Source organism: Hemiscyllium ocellatum, chromosome 47 (assembly GCF_020745735.1).
Source record: "Hemiscyllium ocellatum isolate sHemOce1 chromosome 47, sHemOce1.pat.X.cur, whole genome shotgun sequence".
NCBI lineage: Eukaryota > Metazoa > Chordata > Chondrichthyes > Orectolobiformes > Hemiscylliidae > Hemiscyllium > Hemiscyllium ocellatum.
This window is the reverse complement of record NC_083447.1, coordinates 13,646,434-13,665,251: the sequence shown is the minus strand read 5'-3', so window position 1 is coordinate 13,665,251 and position 18,818 is coordinate 13,646,434. Positions and strand designations below refer to the sequence as shown.

General features: G+C 40.7%; 1 protein-coding gene across 1 annotated transcript in view; it reads right to left on the bottom strand.

The window, feature by feature from the left end:
* LOC132836782 (heterogeneous nuclear ribonucleoprotein L-like) overlaps positions 1 to 18,818 on the bottom strand; it is a 47,250-nt gene that overhangs the window by 2,326 nt on the left and 26,106 nt on the right. Inside the window, exons 8-12 of the mRNA XM_060856245.1 lie at positions 14,166 to 14,488; positions 12,709 to 12,833; positions 12,413 to 12,614; positions 10,957 to 11,014; positions 10,401 to 10,421 (exon numbers count right to left, since the gene is read on the bottom strand). Of these exons, the coding sequence (XP_060712228.1) occupies positions 10,401 to 10,421; positions 10,957 to 11,014; positions 12,413 to 12,614; positions 12,709 to 12,833; positions 14,166 to 14,488 (729 nt within the window). The remainder of the gene's footprint in view (positions 1 to 10,400; positions 10,422 to 10,956; positions 11,015 to 12,412; positions 12,615 to 12,708; positions 12,834 to 14,165; positions 14,489 to 18,818) is intronic.

Genomic DNA, 18,818 nt, shown 5'->3' with positions numbered 1-18,818 from the left:
TGTTCCACTCTGTAGTTACATGGGTAGGGGTCATGGCTGGTGGTTTTTGTGGGAAGAGAACACCAGAATTTCTCAAAAGAAATAGTGCCTGTGGAGTGCTGATGATGCAAAGGAGGAAGATGTGTTTTGTGGTGTTATCCTGCTGGAAATGGCAGGAATTGCAGAGGATGATCCTCTGAATGTGGAAACTGGTGAGGTGGAAAGGCAAGGGTCAGAGGAATCTACTGATATTCTGGGAGGGAGCAAAAAGGTTGAAGACAGATGCAGAAAATGGGTCAGACATGACTGACGACCCTATCAACCACGGTTGGGATACAAGCAAGAATCCTTGGTTGAGGAAAATGAGGGACATCTCTGTGATTGGTAGCATCACAACAGGCTCGACAGATGGAGAAACTGGGAGAATGGAATGATGTCATTCAAGAAGCAGAGCATGATAGGTGTTGTCAAGGTAACTGTGGGAATCAAGTAGTTTATACTAGATATTGGCAGACAACCAATTTCCAGAAATTGAAATAATAAAGTAAAAGGAAGGGAAAGGTCAGAGATGGACCAGGTGAAGGTGAGAGGAGGATGGACATTGAAAGCAAAGTAATTTTTCCAATTCCAAGACAGAGAGGGAAGCAGCTTCATTCATATATCAGAGGAACAAGGAATGCTGCTAATATAGAGGAACCTCGATTATCCAAAGGAGTATTTTGTTCGGTTAATCGAGTGCTAGATAACATAGCCAAGCATTGGGACCTTGCGATCTTGTTCAGATAATCCAAAACTCGATTAATCAAATGCCAAATAACAGAGGTTCCTCTGTACCCCACATACAGACAGGTATAACTGGAATATGTCTTTTGACTTGTCTCTTACAAAAACTAATCAATTTGCTACCTATTGACACCAAAGTTTCATTCTCCTATGCTGCTATTAACACTCCCTTTTTCTTTTGCTCTGGACATCTCACCACTAATTCCCCACACTATCAGCAGCGTAATTACAAACTTCTTCAAGCCTCTCAGTTCTGAAATCATATTGGATTTTAAATATTAATTGTTCCTCTTTCCATAGATGCTACTAGATCTGTTGAGTTTTCCCTAGTATTTTCTGTTCTTATTTCAGAATTTCACCATCTGCAGTATTTAGCTTTTACTGAGATGCCACAAGTGATTTCTTCCATGATGAAACAGTTTGAGTTTCAGGGGTAGAGTTTTACTGTGCTAGAATTTTGATATGTTTCAATTCATGGAGAAAATCAAAATAATTCTCAATGCATTTCTGAGACTAGATGTAGATTCCAGCAACATCTGACTTTTTATAGGATGTATGGATTATTGTTTCTTCCAGACATCATCTGGTCCCATCTATTGTTTGTTTTTCCAGTACATTGGAGCCTATGCTTGTACCACTTCATGTTTTCTCCCTAAATTGGAAATCTCATTAACTATGCATCTAGTCTACATAGTTTCCCCACCGCCCCTCTTCCAAGGCCAGTGTTTTATCTTTCCAACCTTAGCCATAAAGTAATCCCTTCATCATAGGGATCAGTCAAGTAAACCTTTTCTGAACTGTTTCTAACACAATTATTCCCTTCTGAAAGGCAAAACAGTTTCACAGCCATGGCAAAGATACCCATCAAAGCAAAAGTTAAATAGGCTGTTAATGATAAGAGAAACAAAGGAGAAAGGAATTTTGATGACCAAAAGATTTTGGTTGAAACTCCGAATCAGTAGAGACTAGCACGAGATAAGGGGTGCTGAAAGGAACAAAACAATCAAAAATGACATGTTAACCTCAATATCTTAAGCTTGTAATATCACCAAAATCCTGTTCAAAATCATGTATCACCAAGAGTCCAATATTTATTGCCCAGTTAAGAGTCAAACACGTTGCCATGAGTCTGGAGTCAAACCGGGTAAGCATGGCAGATTTCTGTCCCTGAGTGAGCCAGATGAGTTATTACGACAATCCATGGTGGTTGCATTAGACTAGCTTTTTATTGCACCTTTTTGTTGAATTTGAATTTCACCATCTGCCATGGTGGGAATCAAACCTGCGTCCTCCACTCATTCGCCTGGGGTTCTTAATTGCTAATGTAGTGAGATTACCACTAAACCATTGCTTCTGTGCTTTCATTTAATTAATATTGGCAGCACTGCTGGTGAATTTTTCACATATTCATGTGACACCCTTGTCTCTTTTTAAGACAGTATTCAAATGAATGTTAAAATATTGCTTTGCTTTTTTTTTTGCTTTGTCTTGTGCCTCTGTATTAAGTTTTGTTTTTCATCTGTTTGACATCTCCTGCTTCCTGCCACTAAGTGAGGAGATTTGTTTCTTCCTTCTCACCTGCCTTGTTCTCAGGTGGAGGTTGGACAGGGTTGCAGGATATTAGAGAGAAATGTAGTCTTGAATCTGGAATTACCAATGTCTGCTGGAGAGCATTGTATCCTGAGAATAGGAATAGGGGCACTCAGCCCCTTGATCCTGCTCCACTCTGCTTTATACCAAAGCTGATGTGCATCTAATATCTCTTTTCCCATCATTGGTCCATATCTATAATTAACTCCCCTAATAATGTAGTCATCTCAGTTCTAAATCCAAAATGTTCTGACATCCTCAACTGTTTTGGGGAGAGTTCCCAAATTTGTTACCCACTGTGCTTGAAAATTTTTTTTTAAAACTTGATGTTGCTCGTAAGTGACAGGGTGTAATTTTAACCTACTATCTACATTTTTGGTTTTCTCCCCACCGGAGAAAACTGTTTCACTGTATCTACCTTCCTAATGCTTTTAATGTTTGACACGTCTCAACTGGGTAATCCTCTGTCTCCCAGATCCTAGGAATACAGCCAGGCTTTTCAACCTGCTCCCACTCTCCCTGCCCTCCAAACAACTGTCCAAGGACTTTGAAAAGGGGTTAACAATTCCTCATTGTGTAGAGGTGATGTAGAATTGTGAGTCACAACTGACAATATTCTCTCAATGGTACAGTCACTCTTTAGGTTCTATGATTGCAGGCTGTTTGCTACGTTCAGATGTGATTAAAATGGTGATTTTTTAAAAATTGTAATCTCCAAATGTAGACATAGAATCACTAAAGTGTTGAAGCAGGCCATTTGGCCCATCGAATCCGTACCTCTCCAAAGAGCTACCTACCCAGACCCGTCCCCTACCCTATCCCTACATTTTCCATGGCTAACTTACATATATCTAAATCCTGCACAACTTTGGACTGTGGGAGGAAACCGGAGCACCCAGAGGAAACCCACGCAGACATGGGGAGAATTTGCAGAGCCCACTCAGGCAGTCACCCAAAGGTTGAATTGAACCCAGATCCCTGCTGCTGTAAGGCAGCAGTGCTAACCACTGAGCCATATTGTTGAAAAATAGGGAATATAGTGCATTGTTGAACCTATTTTAAATAGCAAATTTGTCTTTGTTTTGAAAATTAGCAATAAGTTGAGTATGTTATGATAGCGGTTGGTGTTAATTAGGCTTCGATGTTCGCCAGTCAGGAATTATTAGAGTTGCTAAATGTAAATCTGAAAATAACACTCACTATTTCTATTACAGCATATAAAGTCCAATGGTTCCATGTGCATTCATACATATTTCACCAAGAGCAGGTATCATCCTGATCCAATGAGAAAAGCCCAATACAGACACCTGGCTAGTGTCAACATCAAGAAGTAAGCCAAAGTACATTTTCAATTTGTGGAGGTGCCGGTATTGGACTGGTGTGGACAAAGTCAGAAGTCATGACACCAGGTTATAGTCTAACAAGTTTATTTGAATCTCAAGCTTTTGGAGCGCTGCCCCTTCATCAGGTGAACTTGTGAACTTGAAAGCTTGTGATTTCAAATACACCTGTTTGGCCTGTTGAGATTTCTGACTTTGTCTACCTTCAGTTTGGGGGAAATAGCGTCACAATGGTAGTATTGCTAGATTAATACCCATGTTTTCTCCCCCTGTTTGTGTGCGTGCGTTTGAGTGTGCATGCACATGTAAGGAGAAGTTTACAAGAGGATGAGAATTTTAACTACTTCCAAAATATGCTGATGGCTCAATTGTTTACCTACAGCTATAGGCTATTTATTTGTAATAAATAGTCATTCATAAGTGTAGTAACCAGGTCCTTGCTTTTCTGTCAACTTCAGTCTAAAACACACGTCAACTGGAGAATTGTGATTCTTCAAAATCTTCACATTTTGTTGATGATTCTGGGAATAGTGAAGCTTGATTTCTGTGCTGTTATTGATTATGCTTTTAACTGACATGTAAGAACACTCTGTGGTGCAACAGGTTGCCATCAGTAAATGTAAATTAGTACTATTGCTACATGATGTACAAAGGGGTGTTTTGTAATGACCAAAGAGTCAGTAGAGCATCGTATGAAGAATACTGCTCCCTTGCATGTGCTTGAATAAACCAATGTCAAAAGGAACCAAGTCTAGTTGTCAAATTAGAGGGAAAAAACAACTTTCCCCCACTACACCTTCCACTATAGGTGACGTCACATTCAACCACTCCTGTGTCATTTCCTGAACTTCACCACACCCAACTACACCAAACCCCATCCTCCCAATAATCACGGCAAGATCAGCTTTGATCCAGCAACCTACACATTCAATAAATCCTCAGAAATCTCTATTACAATTTGATTTGATTTACTGTAACCGTGCAAAGCATTATTTTGCATGCTATCCAGAGAAGTCTTACTTTACATAAGTACATCAAGGTAATAGAACAGATTGCAGAATATAGCGTTATATAGCTACAGAGAAGATGCAGAGAAAGATCAACTCTAATAAATGAGCAGTCTGTTCATAAGTCTGGTAAAAGCAAGGAAGCAGTTGTTTTTGAATATGTTGGTATGTGTTTTCAAACTTTTGTACCTTTTGCCTGATGGAAGAAGGTGGAAGACAGTATAACTGAGGTGGGGGACTCTTAGATTACCTGCTTTCTGGGCAGTCACAACCTAATAGATTTCCCATTCCCCCATTCCCGCCTCAGGCGACTGACTGTGTGGAGTTTGCACGTTCTCCCCGTGTCTGCGTGGGTTTCCTCCGGGTGCTCCGGTTTCCTCCCACAATCCAAAGATGTGCGGGTCAGGTGAATTGGCCATGCTAAATTGCCCGTAGTGTTAGGTTAGGGGTATGAGTGGGTTGCGCTTCGGCGGGTCGGTGTGGACTTGTTGGGCCGAAGGGCCTGTTTCCACACTGTAAGTAATCTAATCTAAATTATAGTAATGCAACATGACAGTTCCCTCAGCGACAACCCGGTTTACTATAGGAGCTAAATAGACATTCAACCCATAAAATGTGTTTCACAATTCAGCATGATCTTAGTAGTTCTTAACATCCTGATCTCCACTTTCCTGCCTTATCCCCCTAACCCTCAATTCCTGGCCTGATTAGAAATCTGGACAGCTCAGTTTTGAATATGCTTAACAACTCAGTCTCAACAAGCGTGAAGTGATTCACTTTGGTAAGAGTAACAAGATGATGGAGTACTGGGCGAATGGTCAGATATTTGGTAGTGTGGATGAGCAGAGGGATCTTGGTGTCCATGTACACAGATCTCTGAAAGTTGCCACCCAGGTAAATAGTGCTGTGAAGAAGGCATATGGCGTACTGGCTTTTATTGGCAGAGGAATTGAGTTCCGGAGTCCTGAGGTCATGTTGCAGTTGTATAAGACTCTGGTGCGGCCGCATCTGGAGTATTGTGTGCAGTTTTGGTCGCCATACTATAGGAAGGATGTGGTGGCACTGGAACGGGTGCAGAGGAGGTTTACCAGAATATTGCCTGGTATGGCAGGAAGATCGTATGAGGAAAGGCTGAGGTACTTGGGGCTGTTTTCATTGGAGAAAAGAAGGTTTAGGGGTGACTTGATAGAGGTGTACAAGATGATTAGGGGTTTAAATAGGGTTGACCATGAGAACCTTTTACCACGTATGAAGTCAGCTATTACGAGGAGGCATAGCTTTAAATTAAGGGGTGGTAGGTATAGGACAGATCTTAGGGGTAGATTCTTTACTCAGCGAGTCGTGAGTTCATGGAATGCCCTGCCAGTAGCAGTGGTGGACTCTCCCTCTTTATGGGCCTTTAAATGGGCATTGGATAGGCAAATGGAGGATAGTGGGCTAGTGTAGGTTAGGCTTGGATCGGCGCAACATCGAGGGCCAAAGGGCCTGTACTGCGCTGTATTTTTCTATGTTCTAATTCTCCAAGAAGAATCATTCTACAGATGCTATCCTCAGGGAAAAATAAAATCCTCATCTCCCTCTGAAATTGTTGACCCCTTATTCGGAGATTATGCTCAGAAATCATAGTTTCTCCAACAAGTAAAAACAACTCTCTGCATCTATACTTTTGAGTAACCTAAGAATATTTGAAATTTTATCAAAACATACTTCTAAACCCCAATGAGTAGTTGACACAAGAAAATCTATCTAATGAACATTCTCTTGGCTACCTCCAATACCAATGTATCCTCCCTTAGATAAGGAGACCAAACTGTTCAGTATTTCAGGTATGGTCTCTCCCATAGCTCATTGCCCTGTTACACAAGTGCAAGAGATACAACACTTGCCTTTTCACATCCTTCCTTCCCACTAGTGACCCAAAACTTCCATCCAAGCTCAATGAGTTATTTGCGCTTTCAACTTGGCATACTGCCTGTGTACGTTTTGCACTGCCCACAAGTATGACCTTTTCTACATTGCTGAAAATTTAAATCAGTGTATAAACAGAATTCCAATTCTTTTAATTCCTTATCTCACTTCACAACAGTCTTTATGTTTCAAACAATGCTCAATGGAGGTTAGAGCATCTTTGTGCTAGTTTTTTTTAAATCATTGAAGCTTAACATCACAGCTAATAACTTTAAATCCTAATCACTTCAATTTTCTAACTCCTTATGGATGATGACTGCAGCAGTGCCACGAGGAACGTAGGTAGTTCGGACTGGTGTTAGGGGCTGAACAGCCAGTGAGATGGTTTGCCTGTGCCTGGAAAATGAAGCACCTCCAACTATCCTTCATCCAAAGAACCACAAAAGAGAACCCATTCAGGTTAGCAATACGTGCTTTTCAAAACGACTGAAATTTGAACATGATTTATTTCTATTAACTCCACAAATTGCCTATACACGTTTTGTCCCTAGAATCCATCTTATGTGTCTAGTGCCCGAGGGAGGGACGGAACTAAGTGTTTACATCTCAGTGTCTTGTCTAAATAAGCATTTCTTTTCCTGATTTAAACTTAACCTCAAACTGTGTTTAAAAACAGAAAATTACCATACTCTAGATGATTTAAAACATTCCCTCTGGAAAATATCGTATTGTGAATAACAAAGGGGAGAGGAGAAAGGGCATAAATTACTCCATTATCTGCAGTGTCGATCTGAAGCCAGACCACAGTGTCAGATACAGAGACTGAACTATCAATATATTTGAGAGAGAAAAGAATAATGCTATGTTAAAAAGGCAGAATTAAAATGATCTGTTGTTAGGCTATACCAGCATGTTCCAAATCAGAATTGCCAGTCAGCCATGACAGTCTCGTTCTAAACAAGTTCTGAAGCTAAATGTAACTACCAGACAATAGTTGGAGTCATGCCAAACTGAGTTTCTTCTGCAAACACTTCAGATTCCTATACTCAATACTCTGACCAATAAAGGAAAGCATATCAAACACCTTCTTCACTATCCTATCTACCTGCGACTCTACTTTCAAGGAGCTATGAACCTGCACTCCAAGGTCTTTTTGTTTAGCAACACGCCTGAGGACCTTGCCATTAAGTGTACAAATCCTGCTAAGATTTGCTTTCCTAAAATGCAGCAACTCACATTTATCTAAATTAAACTCCATCTGCCACTCCTCAGCCCAGTGGTCCATCTGATCAAGATCCCATTGTAATCGGAGGTAATCTTTTCACTGTCCACTACACCTCCAATTTTGGCATCATCTGCAAACTTACTAACTATACCTCTTACATTCACATCCAAATCATTTACATAAATGATGAAAAGTAGTGGATCCAGCATCAATCTTTGTGGCAATCCACTGGTCATTGGTCTCCAGTCTGAAAAACAACCCTCCACCACCAAATGGCTAGTTCTCCCTGTATTTCGTGACATCTAACTTTGCTAACCAGTCTCCCGTGGGGAACCTTGCTGAATGCCATAGAGATCACATCCACTGCTCTGCCCGCATCAATCCTCTTTGTTACTTCCTCAAAAACTCAGTCAAGTTCATGAGACATGATTCCCCATGCACAAAGCCATGCTGACTATCCCTAATCAGTCCTTGCCTTTCCAAATGTGTGTAAATCCTGTCCCTCAGGACTTCTTCCAACAACTTATCCACCACGGCCATCAGGCTCACTGGTCTATCATTACCTGGCTTGTCCTTACCACCCTTCTTAAATAGTGGTACCATACCTCCAGTCTTCTGGCACCTCACCTGTAATTAACGACACTACAAACATCAACAAGAGGCCCAGCAATCACATCCCTAGCTTCCCACAGAGTTCTAGGATATACCTGATCAGGTCCTGGAGATTTATCCACCTTTATGCGTTAAGACATCCAGCAATTTCTTGCTGTGTAATATGGACATTTTTCAAGATGTCACCATCTATTTTCCTATATTCTATATTTCCATGTCCTTCTCCACAGTAAACACTGATGCAAAATACTCGTTTAGTATCTCTCCCATCTCCTGTGGCTCCACAGGCTGCCTTGCTGATGTTTTCTCTCCCTAGTTACCCTTTTGTCCTCAATGTATTTGTAAACACCCTTTTGATTCTCTTTAACTCGATTTGCCTATTTATCTTATGTCCCCTTTTTGCATTCCTGATTTCCCTCTTAAGTATACTCCTATTGTCTTTGTACTAAGGATTTACTCGACCTTTCCTGTCTATACCTGACATATGCTTCCTTCTTTTTAACCAAACCCTCAATTTCTTTAGTCATCCAGCATTCCCTACACCTACCAGCCATTCCTTTCAAACTAACAGGAATATATTGTCTCTGGACTCTTGTCATCTCATATCTGAAGGCTTCCCATATTCCAGCCGTCTCTTTACTTAAGAACATCTGGCCCCAGTTAGCTTTTGGAAGTTCTTGCCTAGTACCGTCAAAAATCACCTTTCTCCAATTTAAAACTTCAACTTTTAGATCTGGTCTATCCTTTTCCACCACTATTTTAAAATAGCTACTCCACTGACACCTGAGTCACCTGCCCTGCCTTATTGCCCAAGAATAGGTCAAGTTTTGCACCTTCTCTAGTAGATTCATCCACATACTGAATCAGAAAATTTTATTGTACACACTTGAATACCTCTCCATCTAAACCCTTAACACTATGGCAATCCCAGTCTATGTTTGGAAAGTTAAAATCCCCTACCATAACCACCCTGTTATTCTTACAGATAACAGAGATCTCCTTACAATGCTAGAAATATTTTGCATTATTGCCAGTTGTATGAATGCAAAATAAAAAAAGTCGTGGGTTAGTGAAACTACAAATTTATACAGGCACAAATTTGCCTTAGGAATGAGTAACCTGGTTGGTGCCTCCCACACATTCTACAAAAACAAAAGAAAGACTGTAAACATACGTGAATATAGAGGTGGAAACCACATCATGTGCCTTTTATATTAACGGTCATTGGGAATCACTTTGACCTTGCCTTTATTAAATTCATAGGCTACTCAAATCTGAAGGAGACAGACCCACTTAAATAATATAATTACTAATTCACCACTCGAGAGCGTGTTACTTTCCTGATAGTAACACCCACCCTAGCTGAGGCAGCAATAGGCACGTTCACAGCTGATTTAAAAATGCAGAACTGATTCAAAGTGTAACTCCTGCTCCCAAAGCCAATCCTTGGGGATTGTCGCGGCACATTTAAAATTCCACCTGTACGAATACAACTTGCATTATAATTGAGAGTATTTGACTCCAATGTGAAAAATTGTCAAATTTTTATTACAGATAGAAATAGATAATAAATTTGGAACAAACTCCTTCTTGCACATAACTGACCTGAAATCATAAGATTTTTACTTCTAGGTGCATTTGTATAACTAACAGGTCGGCAACACCAACTTTATAATGTGTTCTAAATATCATTTACCCTGGAACGTACTGAGATACATATGTTCCTCCTTATCCTGATAGAAGGTCGCTCTTGCACAGCCTAGCAAGCATCACAATTCATAAGGTTTACAATCAATAATTTCTTTAATTAAAGCCCTAAGATAATGGGATTAAAGTTATATGAGCAGATATCACCTGAACCCATCACAACCGCATGACAAGTGAATATTACATACTCAAGTTCCATTGAAGAAAAACAGACAGTAATTAGTGAAGACATCTGAAGTTGGCTCTTACCTTGGTTTCCTTTTGATCCAGCTAAAGAAGGTTGAAAGATGCCAAAGATCACAAAAAGAAAGCACAAAATCAAACAAGTTTCCCTGCATGCATACACTGATTAACAGAAATTCTCAAAAGTTCTCAGATATCCACTCAGTTACAAAGTCAGAGGATCCCTCCCTTCAGATTAAAGTAACAAATTGGAAACATTAGAAGCAGTTTTCATTTTGTGATAATAGCCAGTATTTTGCAAACAGCAATTAAACTAATGCATGGAGGGTCCCAGTCAGGCCAGTCAAAAAGACAGCAAGACACCTCAGAACACACCACACTGCTTTTGCAACAATTGGTGCCCTCCAGAAAACTGTTACGTCAATTACTTCTCCATTCACCATAAAATATTCTCGTAGAATAGATAAATTAGACAGGGTTTTGGGATGGTAATATTTAAAATGTTCCACATATTAGAATTCAAAATATTGTGAAAATTGCACACACCCATTATCCCTCACATTTTGGAATCAGAATGACAACAGAACTGTAAAATTAACCCAAGTTGCAAAGTGTCACTTACTTTTTCCACTGAAAAATATAATACTTTTAGGCCTCTTCACGTTAGCTTTGTCAGATATCTGGAAATAAAGTGAAGGTTAACCAGCCTGATCTCTGCCCAGACAAAGTTGTCAAGATATATCGAGCAATTAAATGCACAGCAAAAATAAATTCACAGTTTAGCATCCTCATCGATTTAGTAGTCACCACTTGCTAAATATTAGTCACCCTTTCAGTTCAACCATTGTCCTGAAACCAACTCTCATTTTAGGATGCAAGAGAAGAAAGAAAAGGTTGATCTATAACAGTTATGGATTTCAAAAGTGATAACGAAAGTTATCAAATTGTAAATTTAAAAGTTCTGATATCAAAGCACAAAGACTCAGTGGTCATGAGAATCTCAGTTTATAATTTGATTTCATGAAATCTCAGCATCAAGTGAAACAAGGCCAGAAAATCTGCTGAAATCCATCTACTGCTTGTCTGCATGCTGAGCACCATTGAAAAGAAATCTTCAGAGAATCAAAGGAATTAAAATGCACTTGGGGCCTATGTTAAGAGTTATACCAAAGTCTTGGATCTAAAGACAATTTTGTTGTTTAACTTTAGTGAAAAAATCCGTCACTTCGGCTTTAAACATGGAATCAAATCATGATAACACTGAAAAATTCTTAAAGATAAAATAGCTATTATCGCCAATATATGAAGCACAACAGTAGGGAAACTAGTTAAGAATATTCATAATTTACATGAGGGTTGTGAATGCTTAACAATGAAGACTGACATCAATAGATTGTTGGGGGGACATCAAGGTAATCAGGTAGTACAGAGATAACAGTGCATTCTCTAGAGTTGAAAAGACAACGTGATCTCATTGAAAGACAGGATAGATTCTGAAGCAATGTTTTTCCTGACTTGGGAGTCTCAGAATAAGGGACAACCTACTTAGGATTTGAGATAAGGAGAAATGTCTTCACTCAAAGGGTTCCAAAGCTTTGGAATTTTCACTTCTTCACCCCAGAGGATTAAAGAAGTTCAGTTCACAGAAAATGTTCAAGATAGAAATCAAACCATTTCTAGATGCCATTGACATCAAGGGATATGGGATTAACACAAGAAATGGCATTGAGATAGCTGATCAGATATGACACTAAATGGTGAATCAGGTTCAAGGTGCAGAAGGGCCAACTCCTTATCCTATATTCCTGGGATTGGAAGGGGAGTTAATTTAAAAATCAGTCAAGATCTTATTGAAAAACAGCAGGTTCAAGGACAGTGGTCTACTCAGCTTCTATTTTTTGTGGTCTTAAACCTTTGGAGGTACAGCAATAGTTCAGTTCATTTTTACATCATAGCAAGGACAAGGATTTCAATCATGTGCTGCGTGGTTTCAGCAGATGTGAGAACAAGATATCACTCCGTGTATCTGCTACCATAGAAGAAGAGATAGCTCAAAAAAATATATATTAAATACAAACCTGATGGAATATTTCTTCTGTAACACCTGGAGGAGCACTAAAGAAATGTAGCATGTTGTTAGGTTTCTGGATTCGGTTTTTGGCAGCTTGCTTCAGGTTTGTGAACCGGTTGTTTCGGTTAGTTGAGTAATCCTTGAAACTACAAGAGCCATCCTCTAACTCAAATGACTGGCCTGGAACTATTACCTTCTGTTTTGACACACTGTGGAGAGGTGGAAAACACATCTCAGCAACACAGTCACAAACATCAGCTAAAATTGCATGGTCCGAGATCACAGATAGCACAGTTTTCTTACCAGACGTTTATATGCTGGTCAAACAGAAAGTTTTCAGTGTTCAGACATGTTAGGGCTCGGTCTACTGAAAATCCATCGCTCATCTCCACCATGGCGGCCCCAGGTTTGCTTTTTAAGAATTTGACCTACAGAGAGATTTATACAAAAACCTGAGTGGTCAGCATCTCTTTATTTTGGCTATTGTGCATTGCCTATCCAGTAAGTGCATAGCACGATTAAATGTCACCACACTGCTGTGTTGATGCAGTATCATAAAAGGGAGGACTGGTGCACAGTGATATCCAGGTTCGCTGTATGACCATGCAGCAGAGGCTACATTGCTGGTAGAACACTGGTATAGTTGATTACAACCAGTTTAAAGTGGGGGGGAAAAACAACTTGGAAGTTGCTAGCAATTCTCACTTCAGGGTGCTGAACATTTGTAAAACATTTAGGCATCAATAAACGAGCAAATAAACTTAGTTACATTGCTCATTTTGGTTTTTAGCATCTTGCTGAGTGCAATTGATTAACACATTTCCCAACTGTTGTCCACAATAACTACACTTGAAAAGTACATAGAGTCAGAGATGTACAGCACGGAAACAGACCCTTCGGGCCAACCCATCCATGCCGACCAGATATCCCAACCCAATCTAGTCCCACCTGCCAGCACCCGGCCCATATCCCTCCAAACCCTTCCTATTCATATACCCATCCAAACGCCTCTTAAAATGTTGCAAGTGTACCAGCCCCCACCTCTTCCTCTGGCAGCTCATTCCATACATGTACAACCCTCTGCATGAAAAAGTTGCCCGTTAGGTCACTTTTATATCTTTCTCCTCTCACCCGAAACCTATGCCCTCTACTTCTGGACTCCCTGACCCCAGAGAAAAGACTTTATCTATTTATCCTATCCATACCCTTCATGATTTTGTAAACCTCTATAAGGTCACCCCTCAACCTCCAACACTCCAGGAAAAACAGCCTTAGCCTGTTCAGCCTCTCCCTATAGCTCAAACCCTCCAACCCTGGCAACATCCTTGCAAATCTTTTCTGAACCCTTTCAAGTTTCATCACATCCTTCCGATAGGAAGGAGACCAGAATTGCACACCAATATTCCAACAGTGGCTTAACCAATGTCCTGTACAGCTGCAACATGACCTCCCAACTCCTGTACTCAATACTCTGACCAATAAAATAAAGTATGCCAAATGCCTTCTTCACTATCCTATCCACCTGCGACTCCACTTTCAAGAGCTATCACTTATTTTCCCTAGTTCACACATGGAATCAATATATATGCTGATTGCATAATTAATGCTAGTCTTCTGCAAACACAAATTGAAATGTCACTGAAATCCAACAGAATTGGCAGCACAACTTCAAAATTTCAACGCTTTAAAACAACTCAACAGTGAAAGCAGGGTCTACAACAATAATTCATACTCTTTAAAATAAAAAGATCAAGACATACCTTATGCACATTGCCATAAAGACAGAAGATATTGAACACCCTGTCTGGGTTCATCCTCTTACTGTCTAGCCCATAAACAATCAGTACGGGACTATCAGCCAGAGGACCATAATCACCATGTGGAGGTGGTGGTGGCGGTGGCGCTGCACCACCATATTGAGCTGTGTATCGTCTTGAAGGTGGACCCCTACGATGACCTCCCCCTGAAGGTGGCAGTGGTGGAGGACCCATTCCCCTGCCTTCATAATGATGTGGTGGAGCATAGTCATCATCATCCTCATCATCGTAATAGCCATGGTATGTAGAAGGAGGGTAGCCATGACCTGTTCAAATTAGAATGAAAGCATGGTTAGAAGCAAGCAAAAGAAATGCATAAATTTTAAAACAAAATCTGACCTGGTCCTCTTCTTTTAGTACAGTGTTTTGAAATCATGTGATTACTAACCTGGGTCAGTGCCAGTATCTGCACCTTAATCAGGTAGTCATGGCTTCAAGCCCCAATCCAGGCACTGATTACACAAGTACTATCAACTTGCACATACACAGCACAGAAAAGGAACCTTTGGTCCAACTCATCCATCCTGGCCAGATATCCTAAATTAATCTAATCCCATTTGCCAGCACTCAGTCCATACCCACTAAACCATTCCTATCCATATACCTACGCAGTTCCTTTGAAAAAGTGTTGTAATTGTACCAGCCTCCATCACTTCCTCTGGCAGTTCATCCACACACGCACCATACTCCATGAAAAATGTTACCCCTAAGTCCCTTTTAAATCTTTCCCCTCTCACAAAACCTCTGGTTTTGTGCTTCCCCCACCTCGGGAAAAGATCTTGTCTATTTGCCCTATCCATGCCACTCATGATTTTATAAACTTCTAAGGTCACACCTCAGGCTCCAATGCTGCAGAGAAAACGGAGTGGAGATTCACACGGATGATCCCTGGAATGGTAGGTCTAACGGCTGTGCATCCTGGAATTGTATTCATTGGCGCTTAAAAGATTATGGGGAGATTTAATAGAAACTTACAAGATAATACATGGCTTGGAAAGGGTGGACGCTAGGAAATTGTTTCCGTTAGGCGAGGAGATTAGGACCCGTGGACACAGCCTTGGAATTAGAGGGGGTCAATTCAGAACAGAAATGCCGAGACATTTCTTCAACCAGAGAGTGGTGGGCCTGTGGAATTCATTGCCGCAGAGTGCAGTGGAGGCCGCGACGCTAAATGTCTTCAAGGCAGAGATTGATAAATTCTTGATGTCACAAGGAATTAAGAGCTACAGGGAGAATGCTGGTAAGTGGAGTTGAAATGCCCATCAGCCATGATTGAATGGCGGAGTGGACTCGATGGGCCGAATGGCCTTACTTCCACTCTTATGCCATATGGTCTTAAAACAGCCTCAAACTATTCAGCCTCTCCCAATAGCTCAAGCCCTCTAACCCTGGTAACATATTTATAAATCTTTCCTGAACCCTCTCATGTTTCACAGTGTCATTCCTAGAGCATGGAGACAGAATTGCATGCAATATTCAAAAGTGGCCTAACCAATGTCCTATACAGCCACCACATGACCTAACTCCAATACTATATGCACTGCCAAGAAAGGCAAGCTTATCAATGCCTTCTTCACCATCCTATCGACCTGTGACTCCACTTTCAAGGAGCAATGAACCTGCACTCCAAGGTCTCTTTGTTCAGCAACACTCCCTAGCACCTTACCATTGCATGTACAAGTCCTGCCCTGATCTGCCTTTCCAAAATGCAGCACCTCACATTTATCTAAATTAAACTCCATCTGCCAGCCATTGGCCCTTCTGATCCTGTTCCCATTGTACTCTGAGGTAACCACCTTTGCTGTCCACTACACCTCCAATGTTGGTGCCATCTGCAAACTAACTATACCACCTATGTTCACACCCGAATAATTTATATAAATGACAAAAGGTAGTGAACAGGGCACACAATGGTCCCAAGCCTCCAGTCTGAAAAGCAACTGTCCACTACCACCCTCTGTGTTCTACTTTCAAGACAGTTCTCAACCCAAGTGGTTAGTTCTCATTGTATCCCATATGATCTAACCTTGCGAACCAATCTACCTTTTCGAACCCTTTACTGAAATCCATACAGATAATATCCACCACTCTACCTCATCAATCCTCTTTGTTACTTCTTCAAAAAACTCGAATCAAGTCAGTGAGACACGATATCGCCACGAACAAAGTCATGTTGACAATCTCTAATCAGTCCTTGGCTTCCCAAATATACATCAATCATGTCCCTCAGGATTCCCTCCAACAATTTGCCCATCACGATGTCAGGCTGACCAGTCTATAGTTCCCTGGCTTTTCCTTAACACTTTTCTTAAATACTGGCATCACATTACCCAACATCCAGTGTCTGATACCTCACTATGGCTATCGATATTACAAATATCCCAGCAAGGGGCCCAGCAATCACTTCCCTAGTTTCCCACAGAGTTCTATGGTACAACACGCAGAGGGCACTGAGTGTATGGAATAAGCTGCTAGGGGAAGTGGTGGAGGCTGGCACAATTACAGCATTTAAAAGGCATCTGGATGGACATATGAATAGGAAGGGTTTAAATGGATATGGGTCAAGTGCTAGCAAACAGGACTAGATTAGGTTAGGCTATCTGGGCAGTATGGACGAGTTGGACCAAAGGGCCTGTTGCCGTGTTGTACATCGCTATGACCTGATCAGATCGCAGGCATTTGTCCAGCACCACCTCCTCTGTATTATGGACATTTTCAAGATATCGTTATTTATTTCCCCACACTCTACATCTTCCAGATCCTTCTCCACAGTAAACACTAATGCAAAATACTTGTTTAGTATCTTCCCCATCTCCTGCAGCTCCACACATAGGCAACCTTGCTGATCTTTAAGGTGCCATATTCTCTCCCTATTTGCCCTTAATGTATTCATGGAATCCCTTTGGATTCTCCTTAACCCTATTTTCCAAAGCTATTTCATTTCCCCTTCTTGTCTTCCTGGTTTCCCTCTTAAGTATACTCTTACTGCCTTTATACTCTTTTAGGGATTCATTCCATCTGTCATGTCTACACCTGACATATGTTTCCTTCTTATTCTTGACCAAAACCTCAATGTCTCTAGTCATTCAGCATTCCTTACACCTGCCAGTCTTGCCTTTCTCCTTGACAGGAACACGGTCTCCAGATGCTCATTTTTATTTTTGAAGGCTTCCCATTTTCCAGTTGTCCCTTTACCTGTAAACACCCCACCCTCGATCAACTTTTGAAAGTTTTTACCTAATGCTGTCAAAATTGACCTCCCTCCAATTTTGAACTTTAACTTTTAGATCTGGTCTATTCTTTTCTATCACTATTTTAAACTAATAGAATTATGGTTGCTAGCCCCAAAGTGCTTCCCACTGACAACTCAGTCACTCCCCCTGCCTTATGTCCCCCAACAGTAGATCAAGTTATACACCTTCTTTAGTAGGTACATCCACAAACTGGAGCAGAAAATTTTCTTGTACACATGAAGTCCCCTCCATCCAAGTCCTTATCACATGCAGTCCCAGTCTATGTTTGAAAGTTAAAATTCCCTATCATAACCACCCTCCTATTCTTATCAGATCCCTATTATTCCTATAGATATCTTACAGATACAAATTTGTTTCTCAATTTCCCATTGACTGTTGGGGAGAGGGGGGCTTTAGTAGTACAATCCCAATAAGGTGATCATCCCTTTCAAATACCCTCCCAAAGTACAGCCATAATGTTACCTCTCGTCAAAAATGCCACTCCCTCTCTTCTCTTCCCCTGCTTTCTATCCTTCCTATAGCATCTATACCCTGAAGTGAGATGCCAGTCCTGCCCATTCCTGAACCACATCTCTGTAATTTCTATGATATCCCAGTCTCATGCTGAGTTCATCTGCCTTACCCTGTTAAGCCTCTTGCGTTAAAATTAGCAGGAGTTAATCATTTGATCCTTCAAGCCTACTTCACTATTCATGATGATTGTGGGCCATCCATTTGTGTTCCAAAGTCCACTTTCCCATCTACCACAACAACCTTAGACTTCCCTGCCTAACAAAAATCTATATATCTCTGTCTCAAAGATATTCAGTGACCCCACACCTGCAATAATTCTCCGTTTAAATAATACTCTGCTGTTTAATTCTTCTTGCTATAGTGAAAAATTTTACATTTCCTCACATCGTACCTTATGTGCACATATGTCTGTTCAATCTATATACTTGCAACTTTGTCACGTCATCTTCACAACATACTTTCCCTTGTGTAAATTTAGCCACCATGCCAACTTGTCCCCTAATCTAAGTCATTGTTGTATATTGTAAAAGGTTGCAAACCCAGCACTGACTCCTGCCAGACTCAATTTAACACATCTTACCAATCTGAAAAATACTCATTAATGTAAACCTAGTTTTCTGCATGACAATCTTCTATCCATGCTGGTATATTACTCTCTACAGCAGGAACTCCTACTTTACTTAACAGCACCAAGCATGCATTACAGCGATCCAAATAGGAAAATCACAATCCAAAAGATTGATATTGCACAAACATTGGATTGTTTTCAGAAGGAGCAGGAAGAGGATATTTGGCCCAAAAATCCCACTCTGCCATTCAACATGATCAT